The sequence below is a fragment of the Xiphophorus hellerii genome, chromosome 16 (assembly GCF_003331165.1).
Source record: "Xiphophorus hellerii strain 12219 chromosome 16, Xiphophorus_hellerii-4.1, whole genome shotgun sequence".
In the NCBI taxonomy this organism is placed as follows: Eukaryota; Metazoa; Chordata; class Actinopteri; order Cyprinodontiformes; family Poeciliidae; genus Xiphophorus; species Xiphophorus hellerii.
Genome location: NC_045687.1, coordinates 423,923 through 442,747, shown reverse-complemented (window position 1 = coordinate 442,747; position 18,825 = coordinate 423,923). Strand labels below are relative to the sequence as shown.

The 18,825-nt window shown below is 48.6% G+C and overlaps 1 protein-coding gene and 1 non-coding gene across 2 annotated transcripts; both read left to right on the top strand.

Moving 5' to 3' along the window:
• The first annotated feature begins 228 nt into the window (after window positions 1–228).
• kpnb1 (karyopherin (importin) beta 1) lies at window positions 229–17,809 on the top strand. Its single transcript, XM_032587705.1, has 22 exons — window positions 229–526; window positions 1,930–1,988; window positions 3,168–3,350; window positions 3,418–3,618; window positions 4,318–4,470; window positions 4,542–4,601; window positions 4,688–4,777; window positions 5,171–5,281; window positions 5,365–5,466; window positions 5,540–5,764; window positions 5,830–6,021; window positions 7,492–7,622; window positions 8,163–8,310; window positions 8,384–8,455; window positions 8,531–8,675; window positions 8,756–8,838; window positions 9,755–9,862; window positions 10,036–10,179; window positions 10,808–10,913; window positions 11,140–11,254; window positions 11,453–11,614; window positions 16,617–17,809. Coding segments are annotated over exons 1-22 (2,631 nt in total). The 5' UTR covers window positions 229–486; the 3' UTR covers window positions 16,618–17,809.
• LOC116736314 (small nucleolar RNA SNORA79) lies at window positions 10,938–11,076 on the top strand. Its single transcript, XR_004342524.1, has one exon. It is a non-coding gene; the product is annotated as a small nucleolar RNA SNORA79 (small nucleolar RNA).
• Window positions 17,810–18,825: the final 1,016 nt, after the last annotated feature.

The following is an 18,825-nucleotide window of genomic DNA, read 5'->3' as shown; positions in this document are numbered from 1 at the left end:
TTCTTCACAGAGAGGCAGGTTGGTCAGATAAGTTTTTAGATGGAGTTATCTCCTTAATAATATTTATGTATTTACTCAAATTATCTGTTATCTTTCTGATCACCAGACTACACATGTACTTTCGGTTCTATGGGGTAATACACCCTCCGCAACAGGAGGTGGCGGTAATGGTGCCTTCCTCCCGGATGGTTCCGCGATTAAAAAAGGCATGGTGACGCCGTACGTGCGTCAGTGCGTGATATCCCTCCGCGTGAGAGAACCGCGCGCTCCTTTCCCTCGCGAACGGGCGGCGTTTCTGCGAGCTGCGGCCGTTAACATTTCCTGCACCGTCCGAGTAAATCCCAAACGAATCTAACCGAGCCCAGCCGAACCCGCCCTGTGACTGCCTCAAACCGGGCTCCAGGGAACCAGATCATCCGGTGTTATCGAACCCGACCAAGTAAAGAGCGGCGGCGGCGGCGGCAGCAGGAGCAGCCGGGCCACAGGATGGAGCTCATCACTATCCTGGAAAAAACCGTCTCTCCAGGTGAGTACCGGGGCGGAACCGGTTCCTCCAGCTGGATCTGGGACGCTATGTTCGGTACCGATGGAGTGGTGATGGAGGACCCGGGGAAGGTTTATCTTTGGGCGGAGGGAGCTGTTAGCTCCTCATGCTAAGTGAGCTAACTGAGGCCTGCCGTGATGAGTGACTCCGCACTCTGCCCGAACTTCAGGAACTATTTCAGGGGAATCTACACCAACCACAGTGCTCTGACCCAGTTGGAACTCAATGGGAGAGCGTAACCGAGGGGTTCAGGTCACTCAGTGGGTGAGGTGGCCGCTGGAGGAAGCGGCACCGGACGCCGACCCTGCCCATACCCAGTGCAGCTGCTCGGTTAGCCTGTTAGCGCGGCTCAGTTGCACCGTCGGCCTCCCCTCCCTCCGGTTCATTACCCAGAACCGAAAACTCTTCCAGGTTACAGAATCGGATGGTTGGGGTTGTTATCGCTAAACTTTGTTCCGGTTTTACTGACTCCCGTCACCAGAACCGGTCTTGTTCCGGTCAGCAGCTAGCGTTAGCAGCTAACACACATGTTGGTTCGTCGGCGGGTTCCTGCCGCAGAGCGGGCTGTTCCTGCGTGGAAATAGACCCAGTGTGAGCAGAGCTCAGCGTGGATCCACCGATGAGCCGCTTAGCAAGACACTTCATGTCTCAGCTGCAGGTTAAATGACTGTTTGGATGTTTTTAAGGCCAACGAACACAATCTGGACCGAGTTTCTCTACAATAAAAACAAGCTCAGCTGTTTTACTCTGTTAATAAAATCAGGAAATATCTGGAGTTGTTCTCATCCTGATCACCTGAGATCAGAGCAGGAGTAAAACATGCAGCTCCACCCCAAGCAAACACAAAAGATAAAAATCAGCTTTGGCAGATTGTTTAAAAGCTGTTTGTCATTTTATCATTTCATCCTTTTTGCAGAATGTGTGATTTAAGAGAGCTTCTCCACACTAAACAGTAAAACTGATCTAACCTGGACTGGATCATTCTTTACAACACCTGTCATGATTTTATGGTTATTGCAGCATCAGTGATAAACATCAGCTGTGATGCGTTTCGGACCAGGATGATCTGATCTGGGGTCTGTCTGAAACCAACGCAAAGCAGAAAGACTTTAACTGTGTTTACTGTAAGTCGCGTCATTATTGCACAATTTTCTCAAAGGTTCTGGAATATTCTACACTGCCACCTGTAGAAGGCAGGGTCAAAGGTCAAGGAAGGAACCCCAGAAGTGAAAAACATGAACATGTTGCTGCTGTTTCTCGCTTTTTCTTCATCAATCAAAGGAAGTGAGCTGCAGGAATCCAGCGGTGTGAAACCGAATCTGGTTCTGCTTGGTTCTGATCCGATCTGGTGCTCCAGAGTGACTCCTCTCCCTCTCTGTCCTCAGATCGGAATGAACTGGAGGCGGCGCAGAAGTTCCTGGAGCAGGCGGCCATAGAGAACCTGGTTAGTACCGGAGGGGGAGGTGGATGGAGAGCAGCCCCCACCCCCCACACACACACACACTCACACACTCAGTCCAGTCACACACAGGGAGCTGCGTCTTTCTTCCACCTCATCTTCTTCAAGCTGATGATTAAAATCCCAGCTGGAGTTGGTTTCCATCCCAGTCTCTCTCATCCCAGTTAAACCAGTTCCTACAACATGGAATCTGTTTCTGCTGTCCAGATTATATTCATGAGAATCCATGAATGAAATATCAGAGCTAAAAAGTAGCAAAAATGAAACTTCAGCAGCCCAGACAGTTTTAATGTTTCAATAGTTTTGATTTACTGTTGGTGTATGGCAAGCTGTTTTAACATAAAATCTGTTTTTCTGTAATCACATTCCAAAAATCTGAGTTTCAATTCATCCTGAATAATAAGTTAAGATTTCTGTATTTACATTCTGATAGACCAACATGATCTGTCACACAATCAAGATATCGGAAACATAATTGACTCACCATTACGACCCGGCTCGTTGAGCCGTAACCAAACCAGCGAGACACGAACCTCAACAATAATTAGGCTTTTTATTGAGCACCAAAAATGAAATAAAACAAGAAAACTAAAGCAAATAAGCAGACGGCCCCTGTGGCCGCAGGCATTGCCAAGAGCCAGGCTGGAAAGCAGAGCTGGGCGGAGCAGTCGGTTCCAGTGGATCCGGTAGTAAACGGACGGATCCCTGCAGGTCAGCGGAGGGGACGTCATCAAAGCCCCAGTTTTAGATTCTGAATTAGTAAATTGTTGCTGAGCTGTCCGAGCAGATGCCTGCAGAATAAAAGCCGGCAGGATTTCTTCTCATGAGACTCGGATTGTATCTAAAGACCTGCTGAGCCCGATCATTTTCACAATTTATTTATTGAAGCTTCTGTTGTAACAGAATAATTATTCAGTGATGAGTCAGGATGGAAAACATGTTTAACTGGTTTCACTAATTTATTGACGATGAATTGAACGTGATCAGAATGAACTGGTTCAGACATTAGAGCTGATTTTATGTTGTAACTGCCTGCCATAGCCAGGGAGGAGGCTGGAGAGAAACTGATTAGTGCGGTGGAGGCATCATGATGTGGGCCTGATGAACAGATTAGAGATGCTGAACATGTGTTGGGTTCTGGTTCTGACCCGGTTCTGTCCCCAGCCCACCTTCCTGGTGGAGCTGTCCAAGGTTCTGGCCAACCCCGGAAACACGCAGGTGGCGCGGGTCGCAGCGGGGCTGCAGGTCAAGAACTCGCTCACCTCCAAAGACCCGGACGTGAAGACGCAGTACCAGCAGCGATGGCTGGCCATCGACGCCAACGCTCGCCGCGAGATCAAGAACTACGTAAGGACCCGGCCCGGTTCTGCTCCGTTCCGCTCCGACCCGACTCTGACCCGACCCGTCTCTGCAGGTTCTACAGACGCTGGGCACGGAGACATACCGGCCCAGCTCGGCGTCGCAGTGCGTGGCCGGCATCGCCTGCGCCGAGATCCCGGTGACCCAGTGGCCTGAGCTGATCCCGCAGCTGGTGGCCAACGTAACGGACCCGTCCAGCACCGAGCACATGAAGGAGTCCACGCTGGAGGCCATCGGATACATCTGCCAGGACATCGTGAGTCCAGCTGCTTCTGATGGGTCCGGTCCAGAACCGACTGGACCCATCAGAACCAGTCTCCAGGACCGATCTGACCCGTAAATCATTTGAAATCGGAACCAAAACGCACCGGAACGATCGTATGCTTTGGTCTGATTCTGGTTTCCTTTATTTTCAGATTTTTGTTCAATTTTTTTCAGATTGGATATTTTTAGTTTAATTTTCTCAACCAATCTGAATTCTACTTCCTGTCACATGACGTCATCGGCAGCTTTTGATTGGCTCATTTCACCAAAGCTAAATGCTTAAATTATTTTAAATAATTTCTGTTTTTTGTTCTTTCAATAAAATGAGGCAGACAGGTTGATAAAAAATTTAGTTTTTATTTTTCAGCTGACTTTTAATTATTATTATTGTTGTTTTTCCAAATATTTTTCAATGAAGTTCTAATTAATTTATTAATTTGTTCACATTGCCGTTCATATAGTTGTTCTTTCGGTTCTGATTTTGCTAAATTTCAACAAAAAAGTAAAAAACCTAAAACTTTCGATTGGATAAAAATCCATCCAGATGTTTCCAGGAAGGAAACTGATTCTGTTTTTAAATTTAAACAAAGTTTTTAATGAAAGTTTTTCAGCTTAAAGAACTGAAGTCAGAACCGGCCGCCTGTTCTACGCGGTTCCGTTTGTGCCTGACGGTTCTGGTTCTGACCCGCAGGACCCGGAGCAGCTTCAGGAGACGGCCAACCAGATCCTGACGGCCATCATCCAGGGCATGAGGAAGGAGGAGCCCAGCAACAACGTGAAGCTGGCCGCCACCAACGCGCTGCTCAACTCGCTGGAGTTCACCAGAGCCAACTTCGACAAGGAGGTCCAGAACCAGAACCGGTCGCTGCTCTTGAGGTGTGTGAGCGGCACGTTGACCTGTGTGTGTGTTTTCAGACGGAGAGACATTTCATCATGCAGGTGGTGTGTGAAGCCACGCAGTGTCCCGACACCAGAGTGAGTCCGATCGGACCGAGCCGCTGAAGCTCCGCCCCTCTGCTGAGCCGCCTGTAACTCCGCCCCTCTGCTCTACCTGTGCTCAGGTACGCGTGGCAGCGCTGCAGAACCTGGTGAAGATCATGTCGCTGTACTACCAGTACATGGAGACCTACATGGGCCCCGCCCTGTTCGCGGTAAGAAACAGGAAGTGATGAAGACGGGTTTGGGTCCAGCCTCAGAACCGGACCGGATCAAGAACCGGGCCTCTGTACAGGCAGATAACTCCAGGTTAATGCGTTCCTGTCACCGGCTCACTACTGCCCCCTGCTGGCAGGCTTCATTAAAGCTGGATTCCGGTTCTGGTTCTGGTTCTACTGCCTGCAGAACCAGAACTTCCTGCTGAATATTCTCAATGCAGGAACGTCTGCCATAAATTCCCAGGAAGTTCTTTAATTTCCTGCTAAACGTGGCGTTGAGGTGCTGAAGAACCTGACAGGTTCTGGTCGTGGATGTAGACTGGAGGTTAGCGCCCTGAGAGCGACGGCGCCCCCCTCTGGTGGAAACCCTGACGCTGTGTTCTGGTCCAGATCACCATCGAGGCGATGAAGAGCGACATCGACGAGGTGGCGCTGCAGGGCATCGAGTTCTGGTCCAATGTCTGCGACGAGGAGATGGACCTGGCCATCGAGGCCTCAGAGGTGCGTTTGTTTTGGTCGTCATCGGGCCGCCGTGCCGTTCCGTGTTGCTGACCGCCTCTTCCTGCCTCCTCGTCCCATCGCAGGCCTCGGAGCAGGGCCGGCCCCCTGAGCACACCAGTAAGTTCTACGCCAAAGGAGCGCTGCAGTACCTGGTCCCCATCCTGACCCAGACGCTGGCCAAGCAGGTGCCGCCCCGTTGCCCGTCTGCACGCGCTCAGCATGAGTCCGCCCCGCTGACGGTGCGTCGTGTGTCCGCAGGACGAGAACGACGATGACGACGACTGGAACCCCTGCAAGGCGGCGGGCGTGTGTCTGATGCTGCTGGCCACCTGCTGCGAGGACGACGTGGTTCCCCATGTTCTGCCCTTCATCAAGGAGAACATCAAGAACCCGGACTGGCGGTACCGGGATGCCTCCATCATGGCGTTCGGCTCCATCCTGGAGGGGCCCGACCTGAACCAGCTCAAACCGCTCGTCATCCAGGTGAGCCGCCGCCGCGGGTCGGCCCGGTTCCGCGGAGCCGGGCCTGACCGCGCTGCCCCCTGCAGGCCATGCCCACCCTGATCGAGCTGATGAAGGACCCCAGCGTGGTGGTGAGGGACACCACGGCCTGGACCGTCGGACGCATCTGCGAGCTGCAGCCCGAAGCCGCCATCCACGAGGTTTACCTGGCGCCGCTGCTGCAGTGTCTGATCGAGGGCCTGGGGGCCGAGCCCAGGGTGGCCTCCAACGTCTGCTGGGTGAGCCGTGACATCACTTCCTCCACAGCTGGGGGAGGGGGGACCAGAACAAAACCTGCTCATAGTAACGACTCAATAAGTCAATAATCTCAGTAATTTTTGTTTCAGTGAGGTGTTGTGCTATTCTGTGCGATTTGGTTCTGCTAAAGAAAATTGACCGACTGACCGTCAGAGCAGGGAGCGATTATTAATAGTCACTAAATAATCATTAAACCTGATATCGTAACGGACTGAATGTTTTGTTTTAATCTCTGCTCGGCTTGCGAGGCCCAGGCGGTTGCCACGGCAACAGGTGTGCTTAAATGACAGAGTGAAAAGGTCCTCATGGTTTAGAGCTGATCAGTTTCTGAACGTTCAATAAATGACAAACTTGGACTAATGACCTCGTTTGTCTGAGTTTATGTCACAACAAACTTCAAGTAGGACAAATATATTTCATTAAACAACAAACAAATGTAAGATTCAATTAACTGTCTGATATTAACAACAACCAGCTTGGTGCTCTCTGGCCTGTTGGAGCTCAGAGCCTAAGAGGAGCTTTATTGGCTTTTCCTCCATCAAACATATTTATTTTTGTCTCTTATTCAGTGGAAATATTGATGTTGATGAGACTTTCTCCAAAATGATAACCTCTATAGCTCCACTGTTGAAAATGAGGAGCAATATTCACAAATGAAATAAAATCCAGTCCAACATTTGATTCCTCTGGATCCTGTTGGAGCAAAAATATCCCAACTTCACAAGATGTGACTTTAACCTGACGGAGCTCTGCGGTTCCTCCTGTCGCTCTGAAGTTTCTCATGTTTCAGTCGTCAAACCAAAGTTCAGATCTGCCAGAACTGACTGACACCAGCTGGCCTCAGGTTTGCAACCAGCTGAAACCAGTAACCTGCTCCCAGTGTCAGAATCTCACTGAGGAAGAAACTGCATCAGGTTTTCTATCACTTTATTATTTCTGTAACTGATGGAAATTCACATATAAAATAAGTCAATAGAGTTTAATTTACAATTTTTATGTCTTTGTGTCATGAGGCAGATCTCAGCCCTGGCCTTCAGCATCCTCAGCTTCTGATTGGCTCAGGGTTAAGCTTTAGCGTTAGCTTCTAGTAAACACCATGTTGTGATAGCACTTCTGCCAAATATCAAGCCAGAACAGCAATTTAGCGTTAGCTTCTGATACGTACCATGGTGATATGGACCCACTGCTGTCTGATGTCACATGTGCAAGACCCCGCCCCCTCCCTGTTGGAGGGCAGTAGCTGCTCGCTAACAATGACTAGCATTGGTTATAGCTGTTGTCAACATTATGTGCTAAAGCTGAAGCTTAAATGTTAGCCTGATGTATAAAAGAACAACGGCCGCAGTGCTTTAATGCCAGTTGTTAACACAACCAGATCATTTCAGATCCGGTTCGTGTTCTGGTTTGGACCAGACCGCCTTGAGGCTAACGGGTCCTCTGCTCTCCTCCAGGCCTTCTCGTCTCTGGCCGAGGCGGCATACGAAGCCACGGACGCCGCGGAGGATCAGGAGGAGCCCAGCACCTACTGCCTGTCCTCGTCCTTCGAGATCATCGTCCAGAAGCTGCTGGAGACCACCGACAGGTAGGAGCGCAGCCTACCGGGTTCGGGTTCAGGTCTTACCGGGTCCTATAGGGTCTTACAGGCTCCTACGGTTTTGATCTTCTAGCTGCACAGTTTGGTAATAAAGTGTAACGCTTAATTAAAAGCCTAAATTGGGGAACATTATTTACAGTGTAAGCCTGATACATTCATACAACAAAAATATTTTTTTCAGTTTCTGACCTAAAATAAGAAAAGTTTGGTCTGACTTAACTTCAGTTAGAATTCCCTAAATTATATAAAACTAAGAATGTTTTTTAGTGCTTGTTTATGTTTTGTATGTCAAACGGTTATTGAAATTTAAGGTTTTTTAGTGTTAAGTTGTCAGATCAGTCAGGTGTGTATGCGGATTGAACACAAGATGTTTAATCAGCTTCTGTAGAAAACAGGAAGACGCCAACAGTAATAAATATCATATGATAGTGAATCAAATTAAATCCGACCCTTAACCTTTTGCCCTGATTGTGTTGCGGTGTCTTTGGCGTGAGGAAACATGTCCGCTGCCTTCTGGTTCCTCTCCAGACCCGACGGCCACCAGAACAACCTGCGCTCGGCCGCCTACGAAGCTCTGATGGAGATCGTGAAGAACAGCGCTAAGGACTGCTACCCGGCGGTGCAGAAGACCACGCTGGTCATCATGGAGCGGCTGCAGCAGGTCCTGCAGATGGAGGTGAGTCCCGCCGGCCACCGCTCAGGCCTTTACTGTGAAAGGACGGCCCGGCTGATGCCGCCTTCCTGTGCAGTCTCACATCCAGAGCACCTCGGACCGGATCCAGTTCAACGACCTGCAGTCGCTGCTCTGCGCCACTCTGCAGGTGAGGCTCGCCGCCTGAGCTCGGTCGCTGCCGCTTTTATTGTGAAGGAGTGCTGAGCGCTTCCTGTCCCTGCAGAACGTCCTGCGGAAGGTGCAGCACCAGGACGCGCTGCAGATCTCCGACGTGGTGATGGCGTCTCTTCTCAGGATGTTCCAGAGCACGGCGGGCTCCGGCGGCGTCCAGGAGGACGCGCTGATGGCCGTGTCCACGCTGGTGGAAGGTAGGCGGAAGATGCTGCTCATGCTAATGCTAACGCTAACGCTCCTACACACACATCACTCTCTCTGCCGCTCACTTCAGTTCTGGGGAGCGACTTCCAGAAATACATGGATGCCTTCAAGCCGTTCCTGGCCATCGGACTGAAGAACTACGCAGAGTACCAGGTAGGAAGGGGGCGGAGCCTCGGCTCGGCCGTTAGCTTCAGACACTAATCCTGCTTACATCAGGGATCAGAGCGTTTTTATTTCCTCCAATTTATAATTTCATCCTTTGTCAGAACGCTCTCGGGTTTCCTTTGATGTTTATCTTTAATATAAAATATAAGTAAATATAAGTTTTAATAATGATTTACACTAAACATAAATGATGTATTTTTATTGGGTTTTTAATCAGAATAAAAAGAATCACCAGATTTATCCTCCAGAGTTTCTGTTTCCACCTTTTCTCCACTGAACTCAACGCTGTTGCTTTCACATCTACTAGTTTATTTATTTTTTCCAGAATTTAATCAGTACGGAGGACTGATCCTGCCAAAATTAACTTGATGAAAATTAGCATATTCATTTATATAAATAAATGAATATGGGAGGAAATTCAACATAACAATTTATTTTAAAACTAAATAAATTAGGACAACCTCAGAGAATTAGAAAATAATTAAATAAAGATTAAATATGAACAAAATTAAAAATAATTCATATGAAATCAGGAAATATTTAAATGAGGAAATACTAATAGAAATATGCAAAATTTAATTTCCAGATTTATTTATTACTGCATTTATATTTACATTTTTCTTCCCAGTAATGAGGTGGGAGTTTCTACTGCTGAGCTGTGATTGGTCAGCTACCAATCAGCTCAGCCAATCAGCTTCCAAGACATTTATACAAATTTCCTGAATCTGCCCTTCCAGTTCCAATTAAATTCATTTTTGTTGCTGAAAATATGTTAATGTAGACATGAAAACATTTTTAATCAGGTTTAGTTTTAAATCCATGAGAAAATGTAGAATGAAACGTTTTCTCCAACGTCGTGGCGACGCTCCAGGGCTCGTTCTCAGTTACCTGTCCTGTGCTGCAGGTGTGTCTGGCGGCGGTGGGCCTGGTGTGCGACCTGTGCCGAGCGCTGCAGTCCAACATCCTGCCTTACTGCGACGAGATCATGCAGCTGCTGCTGGAGAACCTGGGGGTGAGCGGCGCCGGGCCGGCCCGGTTTCTGTTCGGTCTGTGACGATCCTTTGTGCACCGCTCCGATCGTGACGCACACCCTCCGCGTCTATCTGAGACCACCGTCGCCGTGGCAACGCTGCCAAACCTCCAGCGTGCGGCAGAACCGTCTGATCGCTCCGTCTGTGTCTGCAGAACGAGAACGTCCATCGCTCGGTGAAGCCGCAGATCCTCTCTGCATTCGGAGACATCGCTCTGGCCATCGGAGGAGAGTTCAAGAAGTACCTGGACATCGTCCTGGACACGCTGCAGCAGGCCAGCCAGGCTCAGGTGGACAAGGTAAGCTCACCTGGCTGTGGGCTCGGCTCACCACGAGTCACTGAAATCCTTGGAAATGCTTGAATTTCAATTAGGTGTTTTCAAGGTCTGGAAAATCCTTGATTTCTGTATAAAGTCCTTGAAAATTCTTGATATTCAAACTGCTCATTTTGATAACATTTGATTAAAAGGCTGAATTTGGAAAACATTATTTACTGTTGAAACGTTCTTGGTTCATATTATTGTTATTTCTAATTATTTCTGTAAATAATAGAAATAGAAATTATATTTCTATTTGCTGAATCCCAGGAAACTTGGCAGGAACGGTTTTTAGAGATGTGTTTGTAGTTTTCTTTGTAAATTGTGTTTAATTAGAGCAGGAAGGTTATTGACCTTAACAGATTTGTTTGGATGAATATTGATTATGACTATTAAATCATATCAATCTGTGGAATTGAATCAAAACTTTGTTTGTAGTTTATATTAAAAAACATTATTGGATTTTTATCAGTTTTGTTCTTGTGTGAAACATTATTAACATTAATAAATGATAGTAAATGAAACCGTTAAATCTTTAGTTTATTTATAATTTTTCATGCTGGAAAAGTTTCTTGATTTTTCCTGAGGTTCTGATCCGGTTCTGTTGCAGTCGGACTACGACATGGTGGACTACCTGAACGAGCTGAGGGAGGGCTGCCTGGAGGCCTACACCGGCATCATCCAGGGCCTGAAGGGCGACCAGGAGAACGTCCACCGTAAGGCCCGCACTTCCTGTCTGGCGCCGGCGGTTCCTCTTCCTGTTTGCAGCCCAGCAGGAGGATTTACGCCGTCGCAGAGAAACCGGGTCGTTTTCACCCGGGAAGCTCTGGGCTCTGGCCCAAACCCAACAGCTTCCCGGTTTTGCGGGACCCAACAAGCTAAATTTGACCTGAGTTTGACCTTTGACCTTTCTGTGACCTTTGACCTCTGTTCCCCCTGTAGCGGACGTGATGCTGGTTCAGCCGCGCGTGGAGTTCATCCTGTCCTTCATCCACCACATCGCTGAGGACGAGGACCACTCTGACGGTGTGGTGGCCAACGCCGCCGGACTCATCGGGTAAGAACCAGGACCAGAACTAGAACTGGGACCAGAACCGGTCGGGTCGGTGAGGAGAAACCATGCACCACGCTGACTGTGTGATGCACAACCAGACCACAACATCTGAGACCCGCTGCAGTCAGAACCTCTGGGCTGCTGTGTGTGTGTGTGTTAATCTGTGTGTGTGTTAATATGTGTGTGTGTGTGTGACCTTAGCGACCTCTGCACAGCCTTCGGGAAAGACATGATGAAGCTGGTGGAGATGCGTCCGCTGATCAACGACCTGCTGACGGAGGGTCGGCGCTCCAAAATCGTCAAGACCAAGACGTTGGCCACCTGGGCCACCAAGGAGCTGCGCAAGCTCAAGAGCCAAGCCTGGTGAGGTTCTGAGGCCCCGGAGCCGGTTCTAGCGGTTCTGACCTGTCCTGTCTGCGGGCAGCGCGGAGCAGAACCGAACATCTTCTAACTGGGTTTTCTCCAGCTTTGGTGTTTGATGTTAAACGGACCGACCCGATTACAGCAGAACTGCTTGACCCAAATCAGCAGGTTCTGCTTGGCGGGCCGGACCTTTAAAAAGTTCAGGTGGTTCAGAGTTCAGTTAGCAGCAACGTATGGAGGCCTGAGCCTGCCAAAATTAACAATGAAAAATTGCATATATTTATTTATTTATCGAGCTTATTCTTTTTTTGTTGCATTTTTTATTTTATTCCTTGTTTTGTTTTTTCTCTCCTTCTTGGTCTCCAACATCAGCCCTCTGTAGCGCTGGTTATTAGTGAATAACCGGATCAGAACCATTTCCAGCTGTTTTATTGAAGCTGCAGATCGTTGTTATGCTGGATGTTTGCCCCTGCTGTCGGCTCCGTCTCTGCAGCTGAACTTTAACCTTTCTACTGAATCCTGAACTGACATTAAAAAGTTTCAGAACTTGTCTTTGTGCCTGAAGTTCTGACTGAGTCCAGATGTTCTGCTGTAGGTCCAAATGAACATTTAGCTGCATCCAAATTTCTCCATATTGTTGAGGAATTCTGGTCTTAAACACTACAAGGCCCATGATGCACTGCAGCGAAACGCAACATGAATTTATTCCTGTTGCTCCAGGAGTTAGACTTAGACTGACTTTATTGTCATTTTGCATGCACAGGGTGTATACAGAACGAAATTTCGTTGCATACGGCTCAGAACAATGTTTTGAGGTTCCAATGTTGTGAGGTTACTCCAGAATAAAATAAAATACAATATAAAATATAAATATAAATATGAATATAAAATATAAAGTGCAGGACTGACAGTAAAATAGAAGTTATTTAGCTCTGTACATGTCCAAGGTATGAAGTGGAGACCAGTTTTTGAGTGCAGTCCAGTTAAGAGTTCAGCAGTCTGATGGCAAGTGGGAAAAAGCTGTTTCGGAACCCGGTGGACCTGCACCGGATGCTGCAGAACCTCTTTCCAGAGGGCAGCAGGGAGAACAGTCCATGGTGGGGGTGTGAGGGGTCACTGACGATGTTTCGGCCTCGGGACACGCAGCGCTGGGATGAAATGTCCTGAATGGAGGGAAGGGGGGCCCCGATGATCCTCTCTGCTGTCCGCACCACTCTCCTCACGTTCTTCCAGTCGGAGGCGCTGCAGCCTCCACACCACACAGAGAGGCAGCTGGTCAGAATGCTCTCTATGGTGCTTCTGTAGAACGTCTTGAGGATGGGCGGGGACAGGTGTGCTCTTCTCATCCTCCGCAGGAAATACAAACGTTTCTGTGCCCTCTTGACCAGAGACGTGGTGTTCCCAGTCCAGGTGAGGTCGTTTGTGATGTGCACCCCCAGGAATTTGGTGCTGCTGACCACCTCCACAGCCGAGCTGTTGATGAGCAGTGGAGCGTGGCTGGGCCGGTTCTTCCTGAAGTCGACGATCATCTCCTTCGTCTTGTCAACGTTCAGGATCAGGCTGTTGTCTCTGCACCAGTCCACCAGCTGCTCCACCTCCTCTCTGTAGTCCAGGTCGTTGTCGTCTCTGATGAGGCCCACCACCGTTGTGTCGTCCGCGAACTTCACGATGTGATTGGTGGCGAACCTGGGGGCGCAGTCGTGTGTCATCAGAGTGAACAGCAGAGGGCTCAGGACGCAGCCCTGAGGGGAGCCTGTGCTGAGGGTGATGACATCGGAGGTGTGTTGTCCGATCCGGACTGACTGAGGTCTGTCGGTGAGGAAGTCTAGCAGCCAGTTGCGCAGGGGGGTGCTGAAGCCCAGGTGTCCCAGTTTTCCTGCCAGATGCTGTGGGATGATTGTGTTGAACGCTGAGCTGAAGTCCAGGAACAGCATCCGCACATGAGTGTTCTTCTCCTCCAGGTGAGCCGGGCTCAGGTGTAGGGCGGAGGAGACGGCGTCCTCAGTGGAGCGGTTTCGGCGGTAGGCAAACTGGAACGGGTCGAATGTGGAGGGGAGTCTGGAGACGATGTGTTCTTTTACCAGCCTTTCAAAGCACTTCATCATGATGGGAGTCAGTGCCACAGGCCGGTAATCGTTGAAAGAGGTGACTTGAGGTTTCTTTGGCACCGGAATGATGGAGGCAGTTTTGAGACAGGCTGGCACTGTGGCTTGGTCCAGTGAGGTGTTAAAAATGTCTGTTAGGACACCAGCCAGCTGACCTGCGCATTCCCTGAACACCCGCCCAGGTATGTTGTCGGGGCCTGGGGCCTTCCGTGGGTTGACTCTTTTCAGAGTCTTCAACACATCGGCTGTGTCCAGGCAAAGTGCCTCCTCTTCCTAGTGGGGAACAGTTTTCTTTGCCGGAGTACTGTTCAGTGCCTCGAACCTCCCAAAGAAGTTATTGAGTCCATTGAGAAAGTCAGCATCAACTTCACCCACTGGGGGGGAGGATGGATTGTAATCTGTGATCGCCTTTATGCCTTGCCACATACTCCTGGTGTTGCTGATGTCGTGGAAGAACTCCTGTATTTTCTGACTGTGGGTTCGCTTTGCTAACCTGATAGCACGGTTCAAGTTGGCTCTCGCTGTCCTCAGTGCCTCCTTGTCGCCAGACTTGAAGGCTGAGTTCCGTGCTTTTAGCATTTCCCGTACCTCCTTAGTCATCCAGGGTTGTTGGTTGGCCCGGGTGATAATGTTCTTAGTGATGCTGACGTCCTCTGTGCACTTGTTGATGTAGGCTGACACAGTCATGGCGTACTCATCGATGTTGATCTGGTCGTTGTAAGTGGCTGCTGCCTTGAACATCTCCCAGTCAGAGGACTCAAAACAGTCCTGAAGTGCCTCCATGGCCCCCTCAGTCCACACTCTCACCTGCTTCACTGTAGGTTTTGTTCTGAACAGCAGGGGCTTGTATGCCGGAATTAGCATGACAGGTAGGTGGTCTGAAGAGCCAAGGTGGGGGCGGGGGGCTGCTCTGAATGCTTCTTTGATGTTGGTGTAGGCCAAGTCTAGAGTATTTCCTCCCCTGGTTGGAAAATCCACATACTGGTTGAAGTGAGGGAGAACAGTCTTCATGTTGGCCTGGTTAAAATCCCCAGCAATGATGAAAACGCCCTCTGTGTGTGAGGATTGCAACTCACTGATGGTCCGGTAGAGAACACTCATAGCCTCTTTAGTGTTAGCACTGGGGGGCACATACACAGCAGTGATGCTAACAACAGTAAACTCCCTGGGCAGGTAGAATGGTCTGCAGTTAACAGTCAGAAGCTCGATGTCCGGGGAGCAGTAACTGGCGACAGTCATGGCATTTTTACACCAGTTGTTGCTGATGTAAATACACAGCCCCCCTCCTCGGGTTTTACCGCTGAGATCGCTGCTCCTGTCTGCGCGCAATGTAGCGAGCCCCTCCAGGCTAACAACGTTGTCCGGTATGGACGAGTTGAGCCATGTCTCCGTCAGAATGAGAGCGCAGCAGTTCCTCAACTCTCTCTTTGAAGACAGTTCCAGTTGCAGATGGTCTATTTTGTTGTCCAGAGAGCGGACGTTGGAGAGGAAGATGGACGGAAGCGGGGATCTGTGGGGGTTAGCGTTTAGCTTAGCTGTTAGTCCACTTCGACAGCCGCGCTTCCGCTGCCGGTCGCACCGCTTTCGCTTTCTCCTCCTCCGGCTAGTGCTGCTAGGCGAGTTCGCTGCGCTGCGGGCCGCTGGGTCTTGCCTCCGTAGCACTCCGAGGTCACGTAAACACTCCAGAGTAGTCGTATTTATGAGTCCAAAATCACTTGATGATCGTAATTCCAGCAGACGCTGGCGATCATATGCTAACTTACTGAGTGGTTCAAGTTGTAGCTCAAACAGGAACATTTAATTAAATAGTTCAAAATAACACAGATGTTAAAATTAAACCATAAATGACCTTTGATCTTTCAGCTATAGATAACCTTATCCCAACTATTGATTTAATAAAGTTCTGTTCAGTTTGTCTTTTACTGCCTCCTGGCTGCAGTTCAGTACTATCACCACAAGGGGGAGCCAATCAGAGGAAGAATCTGTTGATCAGTCTAAAATCCAGCAGTTGAGTTCTGGTTGTAACCGGGTCAGAACCGACCCAAACTCAGTCTGTAGAGAGGCTTTTAGTGGTGGAAGGGTGGTGGTGGGGGGGGCAGATTAGAGGCAAACGAACGTAAGTCGGGGGGAGAAAGACGAACAAACAAACCTAATGTGGGGGGGGGGGGGGACACGGCCGGTAGACCAGGGGACAAACGTAAGAACTGGGGGAGAAATACGGGATTTTTACGGCACCTTCGTCGACACACTCAGAAACTCGTTTACAGCCACGAACCGCCACGACGCTCCGCCAGCCGTTTGTTCAGACCGGGATGATATGAAATTTATCGTGCGGTTCGTCCGTAAAGCTACACTTACACTGTAACCATCAGCTACTCAGCCGCCCGCCGTGTTCAGTCTATCAGCTCACCTGTATTAATACCTGCAGCTCTTCCTGCCGTTCGCTCTGAACCAGCAGCTCCCGGAGGAGAAAGGCTGCCGTACTCCAGGCATGGCGCCAGTCATTTTAAAGACGCTTATTGGTCCCCAAAAACCATGAAAACCCGAATGTTATTATCAATCCATAAAATCCCCACGGGCCGAACTTGAACATTGGACGTCATGCCGCGAACACTTAGCTTTCATCAACAACTCAGAGGAGGAAGTCAGAGCTCCGCGCAACGCAAATAATGTCCCGGCCGGAACACGGCGCGCTAAATAATAAAACAAATTAACGAAGCTACGAGGCAGGTACATTTTCCTCGAGGAATTTTAATAATCGAGGAACTCGAGAAATTGTTTCAGTCCTAGTTCAATCCAAGGAGAACAAACAGGAAGTGATGTAGAAACTGTTTATGTTGGAGCTCTGTTCTGATTGGCTGTTGTCTTCTGTCTCTGCTGATTGGCTCTCCCCTCAGATTGCTGCGGTCCGGACTCGGAGCGACGTGAGGTCAGTGACTCGTCTGGAATGAACTCGTCTGTGGCAGCGCTGGCTGCAGCAGAGGAAGTGACGTGAGATGAAGTGAGATGAGTGTCTGTGTGAGCGCGAGAGATGATGACATCACACCACCTTCAGTTCCAGCTGGCGACCCCCCCTCCCCCCGTCCTCTTCCTCCTCCTCCTCCTCTTCCTCCTGGACGGCCTGTGGACTGGACTCTGACTCCTCCCCCTTAAAGAAACAAGCCCCTCCTTTGCCCTCTCGCCGTGTAGCTGGCCCCTCGAATGACATCATGATGACGTCACAGACCCGCCACCGCCCCCACGCTGGGGGAGGGGGGGAGGGAGAAACTTTTGTGGAATCAGATTAACGAGCGACTTTGTGGACTTCTTCTGTGGAAAACTTTAGATTTTTGTTGCTCTTATTTTTCTTCTTCTGAGCACTAAAACGGCGACCCGGGCCGAATGGCTCCGCCCACTCCGGCGTTCCGCGCTCTTACCTGGCGACAGCAGCACTGGAGCCCTTCAGAGTAAAAGCCCGGTGCTGCGGAGCGAGTGCCAAATGGGAATAGTTTTAGCTGCAGGCCTGGAAGCGCGTGCTGTGAGCTGCTTCACGTTGATTGCCCCGCTGCACTGGGTCGGGATCGGGTCACTCACCGGTTTTTGCTTGTTTCAAAGATTTCAGAAAATTGAAGACGTTTGTAAAAGGTTCTATTTTTCCATTGCTATGATGAGAAATACAGTTAAAAACAATAAAATGCTATGAAACATTCCCCGAGCAGTTCTGGTGATTTCGCTCTTCTTCTGGACTCGATCGTTCTGGACTCTGATTGGAAGCTGAACTCTGGCGCCTCCTGCTGTCGGTCTGTTTACTCAACGCCACAAAGAACCATGATTTCTCTCGTTTTTGTTTTGTTTTTGGGGTTTTTTTGTAACTTCACGGCTTGAGGTGCGCTCCTCTGGGTTTGTGAGCGCGCTCAGTGCGGTCCGACGCTGAAGGTCGCTTTCCAGCTCTTATTTTGTAAACCTGCAGCCGCTGCAGGCAGGATGGACTTCCTGTGTTGACATGATGATCCTGGAAACTCGATTACTGAATTGTGAATGATTTAAAGCCAATCTGCTTTTTATTTCATATTAAACTTTAGTGAACTAATAAAGTCTATATTGTACTGAACCTCCTGCTGCCTGTTCTGATGCTGAAGTCTGATCTGGGAGCAGCTGCAGAGTGATGATGAGCAGCAGAACCTGCTGCAGAGGTAAGGAACCCGACCAGCTTCTGGGTTCCAGAACTTCCTGCTGTTAGATGGACCAAAACGGGTCCCGGACAGAACCTACAGGAGAACTCTGCAGCTTTTTATTCCATCATTTACTTCCTGGGCTGAAAGTCGTTCCAGATCCAGAAACACTGAATCCAGTCCTGGATTTCTTCTGAGGCTGGTGTCCCGTCATAATGAGGTTTCAGCTGAGGTAAAGATGCTCTCAGTATAGATATGATTATTATGAAATACTATCTAATTATAACATTGTTGTCTTCTAATGAGATGCTGTCAGGCCTGGATTGGTTAACTGGGAGAACTGGGACATTTCCCACTGGGCCTGACTTTTCTATCTGGTTTGGGTCTTAAGGCTGTTTATGGCAAGTTGTTATACCATAAAATAATTTTTTTTCCTGATTAATATTTCACATATATCATGAGTTTTGACACAAATACACTGAATATATGATATGCACTTTTGGAAAAAAAGCTACATTGTAAAGCAACTTTTGTGCTGAATTGGAAATATTTTAGAAAATACACTGAATAACAAGACATTACAGAATAAGTATTTATGATGGACATATTTATTTAACATAAGATTACATTTACATGAGTTTAATAATTGGGCTATTCTGATATTATCTCATAATATGAAATACTGCCTCTTAAAATTATTACAATATGTTATTACATGAAGTGTGTCACAATAGTGATTTGGTTAGCTGTCATAACTAAGATATGAGATAATATGTATCTCAGTATTACGCAATACTACCTCATATACTATGATGAGAAAATAAGTTTCAATGAGGTCACTAAATCAGTTATTTTTCACCAAAGTGGCAGAAATGGATTTCCGTAGGCTTGATCAGACGGATAACAGAATTTAAATATAAATGCTATTTAGTCATCAAATTAATTAGGGGTTAAA